Source organism: Pristis pectinata, chromosome 7 (genome assembly GCF_009764475.1).
Source record: "Pristis pectinata isolate sPriPec2 chromosome 7, sPriPec2.1.pri, whole genome shotgun sequence".
NCBI lineage: Eukaryota > Metazoa > Chordata > Chondrichthyes > Rhinopristiformes > Pristidae > Pristis > Pristis pectinata.
The window spans coordinates 50417207-50439656 of NC_067411.1; the positions used below are offsets into that span (position 1 = coordinate 50417207).

At 42.2% G+C, this 22450-nt stretch overlaps 1 protein-coding gene across 1 annotated transcript in view; it reads right to left on the reverse strand.

The window, feature by feature from the left end:
- The window catches only part of LOC127572727 (endophilin-A1-like), a 152218-nt gene extending 130660 nt beyond the window's left edge, over positions 1–21558 (reverse strand). Inside the window, 1 exon segment of the mRNA XM_052020276.1 lies at positions 21407–21558. Coding sequence (XP_051876236.1) covers positions 21407–21451 — 45 coding nt within the window. The 5' untranslated portion in view covers positions 21452–21558.
- Positions 21559–22450: the final 892 nt, after the last annotated feature.

The window sequence follows — 22450 nt, forward strand, 5'->3', positions numbered from 1 at the left end:
ATAGGCTGGATATGTTTTCCCTGAAGTGAAGGAGGCTGAGCAGTGAACTGATAGAGGTATATCAAAAAGGCAAGGATAGGGTAGATAGTCAGAATCTTTTCTCCATTGCAGGAGTATCAAAAACAAGTGATCTTAGGTTTAATGTGACAGGAATTGAGGTTTCATTTTGAATGCACAGAACAAGGTTGGTATCTAGAACTCGCTGCAGTCAGAGGTGATTGCATCAGATACAATCACTATGTTTGAGACATTTAGATGTACACACAAATAGGCAAGTCCTAGAAGTATATGGACCTAGAGGTAAATGGGATTAGACGGGCAAAAAGGTCAGCATGGGCATGTCGGGCCAAACAGCTGTACAAGTCTATGACTCTATGAACATATGATATTTGAGACAGCTTGATAAGACTTTTCAGTAGCAATGAAGCGGGAGCAGACCATAGATCGAGTCCAGGTAGAACACCTCATACCATGATAGAGAGAGACGTTTATTCTACTTGGACAGACTGGGTCAAGGAGGGATAAATCCAAGATGGTAACCGTGCTCAGGAAATTCTCTGACTACAGTACAAAAACATTCCCTTGAGAAGTCCAAATTTAACTGGAGAAAGCAAGGTGCAGCAACATATGATTAATACATAACTGCACTGTGAAAAGACAGATTCAAGTAATTACTCATAGAGTCATACAGCATGGAAATGGGCCATTCAGCCCACCATGTTCATGCTGACCAGTATTAATACCATCTTCCAGCACCTGGCCCATATCGTTCAATGCCTAGGCAATTTAAGTGCTCGTGTTAGATGCTGTTAGTAGCTCTACTTCCATGTCTCTCGGGCAGTGCATTCCCAAGTACTCACCACTCATCACTCCAGAAGAAATGCTCAGAAATGAACACCCTGCTTGTAACTAATCTCTACCCACATGACCTCATTTGAGATCAGTGTTTGGACTCAAGGGTGCGAGAAAGGTTGCTTTGAGAAACTAACCTGACCATTGAGAAAACGGGTAGGATTTGTCACATGGCAGAAAACACAGGGGCTCAATGTAAAGTAATTAGTGAGTTACTGGAACAGAGTGCATGTGCGATCGGTAAATCAAGGGAATCTCTAAGGATGACTGAGAAAGGGCTACAAACCAAGGCTAAGGAAGGCACAAAGATTGAGTCCAACTGTGAGCAAAACCATGAGTCACACAAGTGGCCGTTTGGAAAATAGGTAAAGTTCAGAAAGGATAATAATTTTGCATGGAAATGACATAGAAAAGGAATCACCTGCAAATAAACAGACATCTAGACACCTGAAGAACCACGAACATCAGTCTTTGTGTCATTGAGGTCTGATTTTTTTGGTTAGGGTGGTGAGGAGTGTGTTACACTAAAATTAGACTCAAACAACTTCCCGAGGTTTCAAATAGAATCACAAGTTTCCACTTCATTTATATAAAAAACAAGCAAAGATTTTAATTCAGAAGTGTGGAACTGCTAAAGTCTTTGATTACAGCTTATAGCAAAGTTCTTCCTGTTAGAGGACAACCACAACTGTTGGTTCAGCATGGTAACAATATGTGTATGTGGGACTGTAAGCTTGTGAATAGTGTGATTGTAAGAGAGCTGCTAGGCAGAAAGGCACATTTGCATATGGTTGTAAACAAGTATAGAGATAATAATATTACATAGAATACTGTCTACTGGAGTCACTATAATAACCAGAGAGTTTAATGTAGAAATACCCACGCGTTTAATGATGGAAGTGGAGAGTACCGATCAGGCTTGATGAAATAGTAGCCCCTGTGCAACTTGACCCTTATGGGGTGCCAGTGGCTTTCAGTGAAAAGCTGAAAGGAATAATGCATTGTCTGTCAGACAAGGTATTCTGGTTCCAGTATTAACACTGACCGCTTGGATGGTGGCAATATCTGAGGACGGATCCCTGCATGTATGTATAGGTCTAAAGCCTTGAATGCAGCTATAGTAAGGGACTGTGAATCATTGACAACAAAACAAGATGCTGAAGTTTTCTCAAGTCTACATGTTTTTAATTGGGCTTGGCATATGAATTTAGATAACAGTTGCCATTTGCCAATACAATTCTTGGGAGGTACTGCTGGAAGCATATACTGGTTAGGATCAGTTCTGCACTAGAACTTTTCCAAAGGGTGGAAAGATTTCAGGCAATTGGAGTCCTTGCTGGCTGTAGGTTTTGGAGTAAAGCTGGTAAAATCAAGTCAAGACCTTACAAATATTTAAATGGATTTTTTCCAAAAGGTATTGTGAATATGGAGTTGTGATAAATGAAAATAAAGTGAAAGTTTAGAGTCAAGAACTTGCTTTTGTTGGAGATGTTGCTCCATCCATGGATCCAGCCAAAGTTAAAGCAGTTTTGAGTATGCCAACATCACCAGATGTGGCAGTTATCCAACAAATGTTGGGACTTGCTCAGTGTCTCAGTAACTTCTTCCCTCATCCATCAGACAGACTGCAACCACTCAGAAATTTATTGAGGAAGGATATTATCTAAAGGACAACTTGTAGTCCCAGCCTTATTGCATAAAAAGCTAACTTCAGTATCTCATTTTACATTCTTTGGCATAGAAGCATGTATCTGTGGAGTCTGAGATTTGTATATTATCAATATATTTGATATATTTGTATTTCAAGGATTGACAACATTTGGATGGCGGGTTTATGCCCAAGGCACAGATATTGGCTGTTGTTTTCCCTGAGTGTTCTACACGATGTTCTGTACTTTTGTACTGGTTTTGCCACACATCTGTGGCAGGGAGTTGGTGTCGACCTTGATTTTTGCTGACACATCGAGGGTGGTAAAATCGCAGCGAATGACAAGCAAGGCAACAATGGCTAGCCCTGGGAGCCACTCATCTGGACTGGGCTGAAGCGTCCTTGTCAGTCTCCACATGGCAGCAATTAACCGCACATCTATGACTGTGGTATTGTGACCACAGGACCATGAGACATAGCAGTATTGTGCAGCAGGGTACATGAGGGTTTGTTGTGATGCAGAGTGTTCTGACTGTGTTCCCTCACCACATTCCAGCAATTTACAGATCATATTCTCTTGCTTTTACTCTATAGAATCATAGAATAGTTATAGCACAGAAGGAAGCTATTCAGCCCATTGTCTCTGCACCAGCTCTCTACCAGAGCAACTCACTAGTTCCTTCCCCACTGTCCCAGGCCCTTCTCCCAAGTGTTTCAGATTTTTCCTCACCATATAGTCATTCCATTCCATCCTGAAGGCTATGTCGGCCATATCTGCAGTTGGTGCATTCCAGGTTCCAATCACATGCTGCATTACAAAACAAAATATATTCCTTGCATCATTTTTTAATTCTCTTCCCCTTTGTTATAAGCCTGTAAACTCTACTCTGTGACCTCTTCACCGACGGCAACAGCCTCCCACTACTCAATCTATCCAGCCCCCTCATCATTTTATATACCTCTAACAAATCTCCCCTCAGCCTTCTCTTCTCGAAAGTAAACTGTCCAAGCTCTCTAATCTATCCTTGTGAATGTAGTCTCTCATCTCAGAAACAATTCCTATAAATCTCCTCTGGACCTTCTCCCTAATACGCTACCAGAATCGAACAGTGCTCCAGTTTAGGCCAGACCAGTATTGCATTTCTGAATCCCTTGTTTTTAATACTCCATGCCAATATTGGTAAAGCCTAGTTAGTATGTGCCACTTGATGAGTCTGGTGTGCAAGGCAAGTTCATAATGACACCTAGGTATTAGGACAAGGCTCATAACCAAGGGGCTTTCACAGAAGGAAACCTGAAGTCCTTTCCTAAAGCTGACACTACTGTCTTATCTGGATTGGGCAGGAGGCACCAGGTCTGGTAACGACAGTCCTGTAGATGGAGGCTTTTCAATTGTGCTTGTGACCAGAGTAACATCATCAGCACAGATGAACTGCCAGGATTTAGTGTGAGCTGTGACCATTGTGTTGAACGGGGCTGTTGGGGGAAGTCAGCCCCATGGGAGGCTGTAGTTGAGTGTCTGTGTTCCACTGGTCTTGTCACCAAAGGAGACATGGAACATGCAGCTGCTCAAGGAGGTTGCCAATAACTGAGAGTTTTGTGGCACTGAATAATTTTGAAAGTTGCAACATGAGATTATCACACAGTCATTGTTGCCAATGACAAATCTACAAAGGCACTTCAGTTTACATCTGTTTCTGGATCCTGGCCTCAGGGGTAAATGGTAAGTATAGACCCAGGCAGGACAAGCTCCTCCTTCTACAAGACCTTCATGTCTGGTTGGGAGGGAAGATTCCCCCAGATTACTTCTCAAGGACAAGGTCCGAAAATAAACCTATGACTTAACAAATTCATTCCAAAATTCCTGACAACAGAAATCCCTGAAGTCTGGCACCACTGCCAAGTTAGAGTCTTAAAAGCACAAAATATCCCTCAGAGATTCCAGAAGTTACCATCCGGTTGCTCTTTTGCCCAAAACCTACAATGTGTTTGAGCAGCTCATCCTAAATTGGATAATTGTTGTCATGAATGCCCACCACTTAAACCTTAGACTTTACACTCCTACATTATTCCTTTAGACTGACTTTAATGCAATTATATCAAACACCAAGCTTATATTGAATTTCCAATAAAATGCAATCTGAATTTATGTTAAAATGAAACAATCAAAGCTCTGCAAATACTTGTGAGCAATACCATCAGGACTATGCTATGGCTGGAGTACAGATAATAAAGTTCCTAATTTCTTTGGGCATCCCAGATACCTCATGGAAAAACAAAATCACCCCAACACATTTTATCCCTCAATAACTAAAAACAGTTATTTTAAATTAATTTCCTTAAAGCCACATTTGAACAAAACAATGGAAGGCGATAGGTTATGGAAGAAAACAGATGGATTATAGATTCCTCCCACAGAGATAAAGAGCATCAAGAAGCCAAGGTTAAGAAAAATTGTCACCGTCTAATGAAATAAATTAATGCCAAAAGCTACTGATGTATTATTCATCAGCCACATGCCCTTGGATTTCAACACCTTGTTGGTAATTCTGGCACAGATTAAAGCTCCTCTGCTACATGTTAAACATGGCAATGCCTCATAAACCAGTGGATACTGCCTTAAGTGTAATTAAGAAATTTGACAACCAAGCTGGGTATGCAGAAAGCTCCTTTACAGAGAAAATGCAGCCCTCAAGAACAAACTACAAATTTAAAATATACAAAATCAATAATTATTTTTGCACTTTACAGGGAGAAGCCAATCTTTAAATACAATTAATTTTCCCTCCACTTGGCAAAAATGGAAAAAGTTGGATTTGAGTTTGAATTTCACTATATTTCTGGGACATGGACTGTTCATGCAGCATATATTTACCAGTGCAGACAAAGCCTCTGCTTCATCAATCCATAGACAACCACAGACCAAAGAAACATGGAAATCTTTATAACTCACTCCAAGAATTTCCATCTCCTGTACAGCTAGAGATGACATGATCCCTAAAGCAAGAAGCAATGCTTCCGAAACAATAATCCAAACCCAGAATTCCAAACATAAAGAACTAACCTAACTATCCATCTGTAGCTAAAACAAATGGGCCAAAATTCCTCCTTCCCTCCCAATATCTTCACTCCACCAGTAATGTAATTAATCTCCATTTGTGATCCACCGGAGTATCTGAAATCAGTCAACCTTCACATTAAATGCTGTGTAAAAGGTACATCGCAGAAACAGACCATCCAGCTCAAGCTGAGTCTATGATCCACTCAAGCCTCCTCTCATTCTCATCATCTAACTCTCAGCAAAACCCTGCTTTCCCTCTGCCCTTGTGTTAATTTAGCTTCTACTTAACTATATCCATACCATCCACCTCAACCATTCCACAATACCTTCTGGGCATCTCCAAGGGAGATTGAGAGAAGGTGGGAAGGCAGAAGCAGGAAGACAATTAAAAGTAACATTCTTCTGGCAAATGTTCCTCTGAGGAACCAGGGCAGACTCAGTGGGCTGAATGGCCTTTTACTGTGTTCCATATACTTTGATAATTTCCATCAAGCAACACACAGTTTACCACTTGCCAAGTCAATCAACCCCTCATGAAGAGCAGAAGGAAGAAAAAGGCAGAATGAAGGGGTCATTTTAACCCAACCTACTGAATGGCAACTGATAAGGATCAGATCAACTGTCAGCTCCCAGAGAGGAAAGTTAGGTGGGAGTAACGTTGTGGCCAGTCTGTGCATAATAGATTCCAGCTGCACACATTGGATTAAAATTACCTCAAGGAAGAGAGGCATTTAAAAGCCTTCAAAAAAATGAAGAGAAGGACTTACATTAAACTGCTAGCAGTGGCCATCTGCCCAAAGGGACAGGAACAAGATGAAAGGCTGCCTTTCTGGTGTAGTGATTTTTCATGTTACTTGGATAAGAATATCGACATAGCTTGTTTGCATAAAACTGTGCTGAATCCAGATCAGTGAGACTGCATTGCAGATGCCTTAGGTGCAGTTTCATTCAAGCCGAGGGATTTGTGCTCAAGCACAGCACACTGCTCTACAGCATGCGGACACATCAGATTAATCTCAACACGTCAAGGGCAAAAAAGACAAACCTTGAGTTTCACTGCTGGCTGAAGGGAGAACTGAACAAATGAAAAGCTGTCCCTGTCCAATGTTTATACCATAAACACTGGCGTCAGGTTCCAGCTCCAAGCCCAGGCTCACAACGAAACACAACTCAACAGATCAGGCAGCATCAGAGTTAACATTATGTTCTATGTATTTCAGGTTGATGTCCATTCTCTTGGGGATCTTTGAACTGAACATTAACTCTGCTCCTCTCTCCACCAATGCTGCCTGACTTGCTGATTTTCTCCGGTGTTCTCTATGTTACAGATTTGTAGCATCTGCAGCTTTTCTTTTGCTTTTCCATGGAACATAAGATTCCAGCTGGCCCACCGTAAAGCTATCAGAGATGCCAAGAGACAACATCAATCCAAAATCGAGTCCAGACCAGCCATCAGTTGTGGCAGGGTTTACACACTATAACGGGCCACAAAACAAAGTCGAGCAGCATCGCCGACAACAGCGCATCCCTTCCTGATGAGCTTAATGCAATCTATGCATGTTTTGAACAGAAGGGGATTGGTATGTCACCACCCACCTCAACAGCCTCCAATACACCTGAACCCATCGTCACCATTGAGGATGTAAGAATCAGTCTTCCAGAGAGTGAACCCACGGAAAGCATCAAGCCTGTATGGTGTTCCTGGCCGTGTCCTCAGATCTGCTGGCGGGGGTATTTGCAGACATTTTTAACCACTCCCTGCTTCATTCTGAGGTTCCTACCTGCTTTCGGAAGACCACTATCATCCCAGTACCTAAGAAAAACAAGGTAACGTGCCTCAATGACTACCGCCTGGTGGCTCTGACATCCACCATCATGAAGTGTTTCGAGAGACTGGTCACCTCACGCATTACCTCCAGCCTCTCAGACAGCCTCAACCCACTGCAATTCGCCTACCACTGAAACAGGCCTACGGCGGATGCCATTTCCCTGGCCCTACACTCATCTCTGGAGCATCTGGACAATAAAGACACATATGTTAGACTATTGTTTATTGACTACAGCTCCACCTTCAGTACTATAATTCCAAGCCAACTCATCTCCAAACCCTGAGACCTGAGATTCAACACCTCCCTTTGCAACTGGATCCTTGACTTCCTGACCAACAGACCGCAATCAGTAAGGATAGGCAGCAACACCTCCAGCACAATTATTTTCAGAACTGATGCTCCACAAGGCTGCATCCTCAGACCCCTATTCTATTCCCTATACACTCATGACTACATGGCCAGATTCTGCTCTAACTCCATCTACAAGTTTGCAGATGACTTTGCACCATAGTGGGCCGTATCTCAAATAATGATGAGTCGGAAAACAGGAAGGAGATAGACAGCTTACTGAGATGGTGTCAGGACAACAACCTTTCCCTCAATGTCAGCAAAATAAAAGAGCTGGTAATTGACTTCAGGAAGGGGGATGGTGCACATCAGCAGTGCTGAGGTCGAGAGGGTTGAGAGCTTCAAGTTCTTAGGAGTGAACATCACCAATAGCTTGTCCTGGTCCAACCACATTGACGCCATGGCCAAGAATGCTCACCAGCACCTCTACTTCCTCAGGAGACTTAAAGAAATTTGGCATATCCCCTTTGACACTCATCATCGATGCACCATAGAAAGCATCCTATCTGGATGCATCATGGCTTGGTATGGCAACTACTCTGCCTGGGACCACGAGAAACTGCAGAGAGTTGTGGACACAGCTCAGCACATCACGGAAACCAGCCTCCCCTCCATGGAATCTGTCTATACTTCTCACTGCCTCGGTAAAGCAGCCAGCATAATCAAAGACCCCACCCAGCCCAGACATTCTCTCTTCTCCCCTCTCCCATCGGGCAGAAGTTACAAAAGCCTGAAAGCACCAGGCTCAAGGACAGCTTCTATCCCACTGTTATAAGACTATTGAACGGTTCCATAGTACAATAAGATGGACTGTTGATCTCACAGCCTACCTCGTTATGACCTTGCACCTTATTGTCTACCTGCACTGCACTTTCTTTGTAGCTGTGACACTTTACTCTGCATTCTGTATTGTTTTACCTTGTACTACCTCAATGCACTGGGTAATGAATTGATCTGTATGAACGGTATGCAAGACAAGTTTTTCCACTGTACCTCGGTACAAGTGACAATAATAAACCAATTCCGATTCCAAGAAAATCATCTTTATTAACTATGCTCTTTAAAAATTCCTTTTGCAGCATTTGTTACGTGTATATTTGCTTCCATTCATACAATAATATGTAATAACCAACACCTGCATTAAATGACTCACCTCCTGATATCCTAGAGCCTTTCCACCATCTACAAAGCACAAATCAAGAGCATGATGGAATACTTTCCACTTGCCTGGTGAGTGCAATACCAACAACTCTCAATGTGCTCATCACCAGCCAGGACAAAAAACCTGGTTGACTGTCGCCTGTACATGCAATCACTCACCCAGATGACTGACAGTACCCACCTAACTCACAACCTCTACCACCATGAAGGACAACCTCTACCACCATGAAGGACAAAGATAAGAGGTGTCCAACCAGCTGCAGTTGCCCCTCCAAGTAATGCACCATCCTGAATATTGCTGAGCCTTTACCATTGCTGGGTCTAAATCCTGGAACCCCCCTCCCCAATATATGTGTTCAGAGCAAATATGTCCCCAACCAATGAAAAAAAGGAAGCTTCCAATTCAAGATCTCTAGGACATCCAGAAGTACACTGGGCAGGGATCAGTGAAAAGGAGGACATTCCCTACAGATACCGAGAACCTAGAGGAGGAGAAGGTGCAGAGGTGAAATTTGTAAGCCAAAAGTTGGAGTGCAGAAAGAATATCGGTGGTAATAAATGAGGATCATATATTTATGGAACATTTTAGAAGATTTTCCATAAACACATGAAGGGAAAAAAGAAGAGAAAGAATGTGTGCTATTAGAGACCAAAACACCAATCTGAGTGAAGATGTGGTAGATGTCTGAAGTTCTGAATTAGTACTTTGCATCTGTCTTCACTGAAGATACAATGGTATAGATAGTGCCTTTAAGGAAGAATCATGTGAAGTACTGGAAATGTTAAAATGTGAGAGGGCATATAAAAGGGTCTGACATCTTTTAAAATGGACAAATCACTGGGCCTTGATAAGATATATCCTAGGCTCTAAAAATAGGCAAAGGAGGAAATAACATAGGCTCCAACTATATTTTCCAATGCTCTTTGGTTATGGGTCTAGTACTTGAAGAATGGAAGGTTGTTCATATGGTATCCTTGTTTATAAAGGGAGAAGGGGACAGACTGAGTAACTACACATCCAGAGATCTGATGCTTGTGAAAGAGTTAACATTTCAGTTTAATGAAATTTTGTCAGTAAGGAGAAGGCCCTGAAAAGTTAACTTGGATCCTCTCTCCACAGATGCTGCCTGACCTGCTGAATCTTTCCAGCAACTTTTTGTTTTTGTCTCAGATTTCCAGCATTGGCAGCTTTGTAGTTTTGAGTCTGACACTGGGAATGGGCAAGGCTTTGGAAAAAAATGTATGGAACAGCATAAATCAGCATTTGGAGATACACAGCTTATGGAGGACAGCAAGTGTGAATTTGTTAGGGGAACTCATGTCTGACTAATTTAGATGAATTTTAAGAGGATTATCGATGCAGGTGGAATATTTGCTGTAATGAATGTGGGTTTTAGCAAGACATTTGACAAAGTTCACATGATGGATTATGCAAGGAAATAAGAGGCCATGGAGTGAAAAGTTGGCTCAGTGGCTAAAAGTAAAGGGTAATGGTTGATGGGAGTCTTCATGACTGATGAGTTGCATGCAATGGGGTTCTGGACTCATTCTGTTTCTGTTCCCTTGTTTTCCATGGTGTACATTAAATATTTGGACTTAAATGTAGGGACCATAATTAAGAAGCCAAAAATCAGTTGTGTGGGTGATGTGAGAAAAAAAGTTCTAGGTCACAGGACTGGTTAAATGGACAAATGGAGTTCAATCCATAGAAGTCTGAAGTAATACACTTGGGAGGGTAATCTAATGGGAATGCACAATAAACACTGAGAAAATGTAAAGGAAAAGAGGGTTCTTGAAATGTATGGCCACAGATTCCCTTAAACTTGGAGGACAGGTAGATTAGATGGTTAAGGAGACACATCAACACTGGCCTTTATTGGCTAAGGCGGAGAATACAAGAGCAGGGGGGTCACGATGGAACTGTATAAAACATTAGTGTGGTTTCCAGTAGAGCACTGTGTCCTGTTCTGGTCACCACACTGCACAAAGGATGTGACGGTGCTAGAAAGGTTCCAGAGGAGATTGACAAGGGCAGTGCCAGTCTTGAGAACTAGTTATCAGAAGAAACTGTCCAGGCTGGGGTTGAACAAGGGCGATTTCATGCAAGTGTGTAAAATTGAGAGACTCAGACATGGCAAACGGAAAAGATCTGCTTCCCTGAAGCAGAGAATTCAGTAATCAGGAGGCATAGATTTAAGTTAATTGGTAGGAGGCTCAGAGGGATGAGAAAAAATTATTTGACTCAATGAATGGGAAGGGTATAAAATGCACTGCCTGAAAGACTGGTGGGCCTAGAAACCGTTATCACATTTAAATACTGCTTGGAAGTGGGATTAACGTTAAATTTAGTTTTGGCCAGGATGAGTACAATGGGCTGAATGACCTCCTTCTATGTCATGGATTTCGAGGATTCCATGAACACTTCTGGAAGTACATTCACTACAAGGATTCCAGCAGTTTAAGAAAGAAACTCACCACCGCCACCTGTTTAAAAGCAAGTTTGGAGAAATAAATCCTGGCCTTGTCAGTGATGCTCACTTCCCATGATTTACTATTTTTAGAACTCCAGATATATTTTGTTGAATCAAATGCCTTAGACTCTTTGCCCTTTACATGCTGCAGGCATCTGTACATAAACAATAATGTCATTTTTTTAAAAACCCATTTATTCACAGGATGTGTACATTACTGGCAAGGCAAAATTTATTGCCCTTCCCTAATTGTCCCTTGAGCTTAGTGGTTTTTTAGGCAATTTCAGAGGGCAGTTAATAGTCTTTGAAGCTTTGGAAAGTCTGGGGTCACACATAAACCAATGCATAGGGATGACAGATCTCCTTCCACAAAATATGAGTGTACCAGATATTTTTTAAAAAGGCAATCTCATTTGTTTCATAGCATTATTGACACAATCCTTTACAATGACAGATTTATCTGACAGAGTGTATATGCTGGGGTAGGATTTAAACTGGTGATTCTAGATGGCCGTGGCTTCTGGATACTAGCCCAATAATTTAATCACCAAGCTAGCATACCATCTGCAACAAGCTGATAGCATTAAGGAAGTCACTGAACCTGCAGGATAAATAATGGCTGTCATTTCAACAAGTTCTCTGGATTTGAAAAAGTCAAATGAAGCACGGAAATTGGAAAAATGTATTCTTTCCATCTTGCAAAACAAGTTCTTATGTTGGCTGCAGAATGTGTCTAAATCCTAATGAATACTTCATCGGGCAGTTCCATTGACCTAGACTGTGCCCAAAGAACCTGATTTGGAACTATGTCAACAGCAGAAATATTTCACTGAGGCCTTGAAAAGATGTAAGAGGAGAGATGGAGAATTGATTATACCCCATACTAGGGTTAAGGCAAGGACTGGGAACTTTAGAGGAATTCTGATGAAGATTCTTTCACCTACAGCGCCAGCGATCGGGGTTCGATTCCCGTCACTGTCTGTAAGGAGTTTGTACGTTCTCCCGTGTCTGCGTGGGTTTCCTCCGGGTGCTCCGGTTTCCTCCCACATTGCAAAGATGTACGGGTAGGTTAATTTGGGTGTAAAATGGGTGGCGCGGACTCGTTGGGCCAGAAGGGCCTGTTACCACGCTGTAAATAAAATTTTAAAAAAAATTTAGAGAGCGTTTGGAATTTGGAACGCATTGCCTGACAGGGTGGTGGCAGCAAAGACTCTCACAGCACTTAAGAAATATCTAAATGGGCACTTGAATCGACAAGACATAGAAGACTGCAGACCAAGCTAGAAATTGGGATTTGTATACAAGTATACTTGAAAGTTGGAATGGATGTGGTGGGCCAAAGAGTGTGTTTCGGTGCTGCATGGAGTGACGCAATGGTGCAGCTGGTAGAGCTGCTGCCTCACAGCTCCAGCAACCCAGGTTCAATTCCGATCTCTGGTACTGTCTGTGTGGAGTTTGCACTTTCTCTCTATTATTGCATGGGTTTCCCCCAAGTGATCTAGTTCATAAAACAGTCCAGCACAGAAACAGGCCCTTCAGCCCACAATGTCTGTGCTGACCATGATGCCAAATTAAACTGAACTTGTCTGCATACAGATGTTCATATTCTTGTCTAGATGCTTCATAAACATCACTATCATGTCTGCTACCATCACCACCCCTGACAGCACGTTCCAGGCATCTACCACACTCTCTGTATAAAAATCTCACGCTGTACATCTCCTTTACATTTTTTCCCCTTACCTAAAGTGCATGTCTTCCAGTATTTGACATTTCTACCCTGGGAAAAGGACTCTGCCTATCTACCCTACCTATTTCTCTTATAATTTCATAAACCTTGATCATGTCTCCCCTCAGCCTCCCATGCGCCACAGAGAACAATCCAAGTTTGTCCAACCTCTCCTAATCCAGGCAGCAACCTGCTGAACTGTTTCTGCACCCTCGCCAAAACCTCCACATCCTTCCTGTAATGGGATGACCAGAATTGCACACAATACTCCAAATGTGGCCCCACCAAAGTTTCATACAGATGCAACATGACTTCCTCACTCTTATATGATGATAAGATATAGAAGAAGAATTATGCTATTTGGCCCATCGAGTCTGCTCCACCATTCAATCATGGCTGATATTTTGTCAACCCCATTCTCTCTCCTTCTCTCCGTAACCCTTAACCCCTTTACCAATCAAGGACCTGCCAATCTCTGCCTAAGTACACCCAATGACTTGGGCTCCACAGCTGTCTGTGGCAATGAATTCCACAGATCCACCACCCTCTGACTGAAGAAATTCCTCCTCATCTTAGTTTTAAAGGGACATCTCTTTATTCTGAGGCTGTGCCCTTGGACCCTAGACTCACCTACTAATAGAAACATCCTCTCAATATCCACTCTATACTCAATAACCCAATGGATGAATGAATACATGCGCCTTCTTTACTATCCTATCTACTGGTGTTGCCAACTAATGCTCCTACCATTTACTGTATATTTTCCTCTAACATTTGACCTCCTAAAAGTGAAACACCTCACACTTGTCCAGATTAAACTCCATCTGCCATTTCTCCACCTATATCTGATGTATCCTTTGACAAACTTTCTCACTATTCAAAACTCCAACAATTTTTATGTCATCTGCAAACTTACTAAGCAGCCCATCTACATTTTTGTCCAAGTCATTTTATCACAAACAGAGGTCCCAGCAATGATTCCTGCAGAACACCAATGACATGACATACCTCCAGTCAGAATAACACCTCTCCACCACTACCATCTACCTTCTATGGCCAAGCTAATTTTGAATCCAATCTACCAAGTCACCATGGATCCCACGTGCGTTAATCTTCTGGATCAGCCTACCATGAGGTCAAATGCCTTACAGAAGTCCATGTAGACAACATGCACTGCCCTACTCTCATCAACCACCTTTGTCACTAATGAATATCCCAGACATGAGTTGATAGGGTAATTGGCCACTGTAGATTGCCCTACTGTGTAAGTAGATGATAGTGCCTGGGGTGAAGGAAAGAGATTGCTCTATGGGCTGGCAGTGATACAAATGGGCTGAATATCTTCCTTCTGAGTCATAAGGAAATATGGAAATCTGAAATATGGATTCTATGACTCTCTTATGCTCAACTGAAGATACTGTCTCGGACTGGGACATTAAGCAAAGATACACTAGGCTGAATTCCATTAGTTATTTTTCAGTCCACCTAAACAACCCATTGAAACCTTCCCGACATTCAATCACATTGTCAATTTTTCTTTCCTGCAAACCTCTGAAAATTGGCACTAAACACCTGATGTTCATTGTTACCCTTTGCTTCCTTTTACTGAGCCAGTCTTGAATCAACTTGGAAAATTTCCCTTGCACTTCAGAGACTTTTACTTCCTTATCAAAAGCAGTATGGACAACAGCAAATGCTCAACTCTCATTGACACTGCTTGTGAGCCCCTCTAGAACAAAGCTGTTTAGACATGATCTTCTCTGAACAAATCCACACCAACTGTCCTTGGCTAATCCACGTCTGTCTAAGTGAGGATAAATACTGCATCTCAGAAACTTTTCCAATAGTTCATCAACAACAGATACTAGTTAGGCTGATTGGTCTGCTTAGTGTTTCTAATCTTTTCTGTTTTGTTTCAGATTTTCAACATCTGCCATTTTTTCTTCACCTAGTCTCTTTTTCTTCCTTCATAAACAATGCTACTTCAGTCCTTCAGCCCCACACACATCACAAGGAGGAATGGAAAATAATTGAGAAGAGAAAACTGCAGATGCTGAAAATCTTAACCAAAAGCAGAAAATGTTGGAAATGCTCAGCAGTTCAGGCAGCAACTGTGGAGAGAAAAACAGAGTTAAAGGTCAATGACCTTCCATCATCAGAAAATAATGGTCAGAGCTTCTCCAATTTCCTCCTTTGTTTTCACTTTCAAAATTACTCAAAAATCCTTAATATTTTCTCTATCACTACGAGCCAGAACTTGCTGACAGTGGCGAACCATCACACTTACCGCTGACATCTGCTGTTCCAATCCTGAATGACAAGTGTCTGTACGAAAGCAATGCTTTGTGGGGAGGTAGAACATGTTGTCTGCCTTAACCAGCTGTCAAAGACTGTAAAAGCTTCCAAATGTCCCTGATATTTAGAAATATCCAAAGACACAAAAAATATATATCAAAAAACAAGTAAGTTTTCACCTTATCACTGGTCTACGTAAGAAGCCCAATGACGGGAAGCAATTGGGGAACTGCCTGCAAAGAGCGGCCAACAAGTCTGAGTATCTGTGTTCTTGCTGAAGTTCTAAACCTGGTGGCTCTCATCTGAAGAAGTGCCAGCAGTCCGATACAGAGCTGGCTATTCCAGGTTACTGTTTAATCTACCAAGATTATATTCATCCTCCTAAACTATAATGTGTGCATCATAAACCTACATTTAGCTGAAAATGTAGAAAATGTTAATATTTTAGACAGTTTTAGCTATAAAACACCAATGCAAGATGGACTGAACTGACCTGAAAAAGATAGAGATATTGTCACTGACTGACAAAAGTATTCAGCCAAATTTCCAAATAGCGAGGCATTTAATTCATGGAATCCACATATGCAGAGAGTGATGGATAGACAGACATAGAGAGATGCATATTCACAGTGTCCATTCATCCCTGTATGTTTAGATTTAAAGCAAGGCCTGCTGATTTCTTTACAGAAGAAACTTCTTCACACTGCTCCTTGCTGGGATCAGTGCTGAGACGAAATACCAGTCAATTACGCATATGCCAACGGATGGTTTCCGGAGACATTGGTGTTCAGAGGGATAATAATAGATGTTCATTATGATGGTGATCTTTAATCGGATCCACCCTGATATTTCCACTCTGCCATGTGAAACATGCCCTGCCACTGAATGCTGCCACACACATCCCTGTCCTTGGAAAAATAAAGTAACACACAATGCCAAGGAATAAATACGGTCAAGTCCCATTCCAGAGACTCAAGCACAAAGGACAGAGAGAGTGCTGTTGCGGGATGAGAAAATCCTGTCTGATCTCTCAGGCAGATAGCAAAGATCCCATGGTACCATTTCAAAGAGAACAGGAGCAAAGCACTTTTGTGGAACTTGTTGCACAGGGAAGTGGCAGAATCTGGGGGGGGGGGGGGGGGGGGGCAGTGGGGAGTGATGAAAATGTAGGGAGAATTTTTTTAAAATGTGATTAATGTAAGATTAGTGTAAATGGGTGGTTGATGGTCACACAGACTCGATGGGCTAAATGGCTAGTTTCTATGATTTCTCTCTCTCTATGACTATGGGAAATATATATGTATATAACTGTTACTGGGCAACCACAATCCTTGTATTCCGTACTACAAATGCAAGCTTTGCATAAGCAACAACTTTCATCGCCACAGAACGTTTGGCATACTAAATAACCAAAAGTACTTCACAGTAGTGGTGTCAAACATCACAGCTACATAAGGAGATTCTACCAGGTGACCAAAAAATGTCAAAGAGTTCAGCTTCAAGGAGCATCGTAATGCACGGTAGTGTAGCAGTTAATGTAACGCTATTACAGCGCCAGCGACCTGGGTTCAATTCCGGCCATTCTCCGTAAGGAGTTTGTATGTTCTCCCCGTGTCTGCGTGGGTTTCCTAAGGGTGCTCCGGTTTCTTCCCACATTCCAAAGATGTACAGGTTAGGAAGTTGTGGGCATGCTATGTTGGCGCCGGAAACGTGGTGACACTTGCGGGCTGCCCCCAGAACACTCAATACAAAAGATGCATTTCACCGTGTGTTTCGATGTACATGTGACTAATAAAGATATCTTATCCTTTCTAATGTATAAAAGAGAAGTAGAGGGGTTTAGGAAGGGAAGTACTTAGGGCCCAAGGAAGTGAAGGCACAGCCACCATTAATGAAACAATTAAATATTCGAGGCCAGAAATAAAGGAGCAAATAAATTATGAACATAAGTACGTCAAAAAACATGAATTAATTTCTAGTTGTCTGTACTTGGCTCCACATTTGATGATTCTCAACAGTTAAGTGCAAATCAAAGCTGAGCTAAATTTTAGGCATCTTACAAAGCTCAGAAATACATTATAATTCTCCAATTATTTGATGCAAAATTAAACTACAGGAATTCATTTTGTCCTTCCATTGATGTTTCTCAGAGTTTTTTGATTTACCAGCCTGGTGTTATTACAATTTACACTGAATAACATAATGCCTTCTTAAAATAATTTATTGTTTAATCAGAGAGCCAATAAAAATGGCAAATGGTTAATTAATCAAAGAAATATAGCTCATTGACAGTAATGTTCATGCATTTGAAATCAATATTTGGCAAAAATCTAAATTAGACAAGGAGGAAACAAATTTAGCTTTGAGAGGTGGTGCTGAGATGTTAATGTTTGACTATTTAACAGAGGGTGTTAAATTTAATCTCCTCCAAGAATTTCACATCTTCGAACAACATTCTTGAAATAATTGTTCTGTAAACCAGCTTAACTCCTTCTTACCGGTATCTTCACAGACAATCTTGTTTCAGCTGGGCTGAGAACAGCACGCACGGGTAACATTGAGAAGCTAAAGATCAAAACAAGAATGTCTGCTTATTTTTCAAATTTTCATCACATTTGAAAAATAAGACAATTTTTTTTTGAAATGGCAGATGCTGGAAAGATGAAATAAAAGCAGAAAATACTCAGGTCAGGCAGCGCCTGTGGAAGGAGAGCAGTTAATGTCTCTGGTCAAAGATCCTTCATCAAAACTGAGAAAAATTAAGGCAGCCCTTTTAGCTCTGAGTAAATGACAGACACAGACACCCAATACCACATCTAGGAGCTGCCCAAACATTTTTCATTGCTTGATACAAGATCCACAATCTCTCACATCAGGACAGATTCAACCAACCCAAATTCAAAGAGATTACTTAAAAATACATACCACAGCAGCAACACCACCCATCACCTCGTGCCCTTACTTATCACATTGTCCTGGTTAATATTATAGTGCAAAACAGCTGTCAAGATATTTTTCTCTGCCTGCCTGGGGTATTGTCCAGTAAATTACAGGTCAGTAACTCACTGCTACAGATTAAATAAACTAGATCTGCTCTGGCTGTATTTTCATATTGTGTGACTGTTCAATTATCTCCTAATGAAATTCCATTCCCTCCAAGTCCTGTCAGATTGCAGAGAGGACACCAAACACTGAAGGAAGGGATAGGGCTCTCTGACAATGCCACTGCACACACAACTGTCTCAGTGTTTGAACAAACCTCTCTCGTTTGCTCCTTTCCAAAATGTCTGAGTGTAACATGATTCTTCAACACAAAAAAGTGCCCCAACCTGTCTGTAACAAAAACACCTGCATACCAGGCATCTTTGAGATGACTTTGCAAAGATCTATCGCAATGTTTTGCTCACTATGACTTGTGAAGCTTGAGATAGAAGTGGCAGAAACATTCACTGCTAAAACACTTACATTTACGCCATTGCTCAAAATGGCAAAAACTAATTTTCTTGTTTTACCACTTTTTGAAACTAGGCTTTGGGAAATTCTTTAATGCTGAGATTATCTTGAAGCTGATTTTTATTTTTACTTGGTTATTCATTCCCTCCACTAGAAGCACACAGTGGCTACATACCAGTCACAAAATGCACTGCAGTTATGCACCCAGACTATTCCAACAGCACCTCCCAAACCTGCAAGCTCTATCACAAGGGCAGCAGGTACAGGGGGAACACCACCACCTGCAGGTTCCCCTCCAAGTCGCATGACATCTGGATTTAAATTCAAGTAAATAAATGAATCTGGAATTTAAAAAACAAAACCAAATTGAGTCTCAATAACTGTAATCACGAAATTATACACTATTGTAAAACTCCATCTGAGTCACTGTTGTCCTTCAGGAAAGGAAATCTGTCTTTACCCAGTCTGGCTTCTGTGGCTTCAGACTCACCAACGTGGTTGACTCTTAACTGTCTGCTCATTTCGGGGGCAACTAGAGATGGACAATAAATATCTGTGATGTCTACATCTTGTGAATGAATAAATAACAGAAATATATCGCTGTTATTTCATCGTCACTAGATCCAAACCTTACACCCGCTTCCCTAATAGCGCTGTAGGAGTACACACAACTCACAGGTTACAGCATATCAAGAGGAGAGCAATGATGGGAACATAAGTGACTTTTAGCAGTGAATGCCTTTACCACTTCTATCTCAAGCTTCACAAGTCACAGTGAGCAAAACATTGCAACAGATCTCTGCAAAGTCAAACAAAGGTGCCTGGGTCGGGATAATTTGGGTGCTACATCACCTTCAAGGGCAGTTGGGAAAAGGCAATAAATATTGGCCTCAGCATGAACACCCGCATGCTGTGACTAAATCTACACGGATGTTCAAGTTTCCTGGTTCCAGCTGTGTTCAGATCCTTCCATATTCAGCAGAATGGCAATGGCACTCGACATGAGAAGGTGCCAATAGTATGAAGATGGGTCTAATCTGAAGACAACTCTCCCAGGGCTATAACTCTTCCGACTACAAACTCATGTCTTACCTGCATCTATGAGATTTGTCCCTGTCCTTCCCACTCTCACCTTGCTTAACACATCTCTCCTGAAGCAGCCCAGTGAATCACTCATAATATTGGCATCGCTAATACTTACTGATCGAAAGGAAACAAAGAAAATTTAACTGATACTTGCTAGTTTTAAGATGAGATTTATTTATTATAAATAATATAAACACATCATCATATACATCCCTTTCACAATTGCTTTACAACCAAAGAAGAACATTTGAAATGTATTGGCTGATAGGACTGCAGCTCAAGTCTTCACATTATTAATGCTCTGTATCACTAGTCAGTAACAAGACCACTATCATAGTCCATAAATATTCTCATCCAGATGTTCTTGTGATTTTGTGATGTGCCTGCTGTATCATTTTCGGAATCAACAATTATCTGTTGACTCACTTCTCACCCCATCTCCCATTTGGAAGCTTGTGTTTTCTCTGACATGTGTTGCTTCTGGTCCATCCCCACCACCCCCACCTCATGTGGTGTAACTCAGTCCCCCTCTCTGGCCAAAGGAACTCATACTCCTCCCCCCACAGCATCATTCATTTTCCTCTCCCAGATGAACATATTGAATAACTCTAACTAACTACCCTTAAACACACAGTAAATAAGCAGTAAGTCCCGTGGTGGATAATCCACTTGCTCTGTCAACAAACATCTTTTTAACAAGAGTTGTAGGATTTCCACAGAAACATCTGATAACTAGTGAGGATCCCTGATGTGAAATAGTCTTGGACCTGTCCAGACCACACGGGGTAATGCCAGAGAACCAAAACTCAGACTCATTAGTGATCGCCCGCATACATCACAGAGTTTAACTGGCAAGTAATCTACTAGATGCATCAATCTGATTATCAAACTATTTCACGGAATGCTTAATCAAACATTGTGTCATTATTAATCGAGATTCAACCCTGCTTTGAATGATTTTGAAGATTTCATCAACAATGTGTCCCTTAGCTGATCAGGATTCCAGGGCACTGCACACAAGGTGGTACACTGCACCATATACTATGGACCTGCACAGCAGCACTGCATCGTGTACCCAAGAACCACATATCGACAATGCATCGACTACCCATGACCGCACATCGACACTGCACCGCGTATTGCAAGGAACTACATTTTAACGATGCACCATGTACCGAGTACCCAGGACTGCACGTTAACATTGCACGGTGCACCCGGGGCTGCACGTTAACACTGCACCGTATACAATAGCCCCAACAACATCCAAGATATAAAGGGAACGCGCCTGTGCCGGGACTGGAGACGCGGGGAGCTGCTGCTCGATCGGTTCACACGGTGAAATCCCGCACAGATCCGGGGCACCGGGCACTCAGACCCAAGCTTATCTTCGGGACAGCACAGTGTACCTGAGCTAACGGCGGGGTGCGGGGAGAGCGGCACCGGGCAGCACCAGGTCACACCCTCTCCCTTTACCTGTGTGGCTTTATGAAACTGCTTCTTCAGCCCTGCCACAGACATGGTCCCGCAGCGCCGCCCGACCTCGACCTGCGATCCTCTCCACCTCTCAGTTCCTTCTCATCCTCGCACTGAATGGTCCTCCGCAAAACCAGGATATCCGGACTAAACCTGACGTCAGCCTGTGAAAGACACAGCCGGGGAGAGGGAGCTGGGCTCGCCCAGCCCACAGCTCCGGTCCGCGATTGGCTCCACTCATACACTGTGCATACGCTAGCGTGCACTGTAAATGTGCTCTGTAGGCACATTTTGGCGTTTTTACACATTTTACCTACATATTGTACAGACACAGGTCCCTGTGTTATGAGACATAAGAGACTACAGATGCTGGAATCTGGAGCAATACACGAAGCGCTGGAGGAACTCAGCAGGTCAGGCAGCATCTGTGGAGGGGAATGGACAGTCGTCGTTTCGGGTCGAGACCCTTCATCTGGATATATAAAGACATGCACGATTTTTTGTTGGACATATACTACAAAATTTATATATACACTCGCGTAGTGCCTAAATAGATCCACGTTTTATTTTTTTTCCCGGGTCTCAGAGGTGAAAAGGAGCGCAGAGATCACTGCTGCCTAATGGACCACGAGTTTTCTGCTGAGTTTGAGGTGTTGATCTTCTCTCTTTTCCTCAGATAGCCAAGACATTACTGGTGCTAGAGGGGTGATGGTGAATCTCATTATCAACGCCTGTCTTCAGTGAGTGGCATCTTGAGAGAGATACAAATGGCCTGTGTTCTGCTGGATCAAAGGTGCACATTTGTTGTTGGAGGGTAGGCTGGTTTAGGAACTTTGTCTTGTGAGTGTTTCTTATGTGAACAAGTCACTTAGAATGAGGTGCAGTGGAAGTGATTTTGGTTGACCTAGGGATGCAGCTTTGGGTGTTTGGGCCACAGATGGCCAGGGTGCTAAAGAATCTATCCAATGTATGTCATGCTGTAGACAGTTGCAGGGCCTCCTAAACTCTTTCCACCCAACATCTGTTCTTCACGTCAGAGGTTTC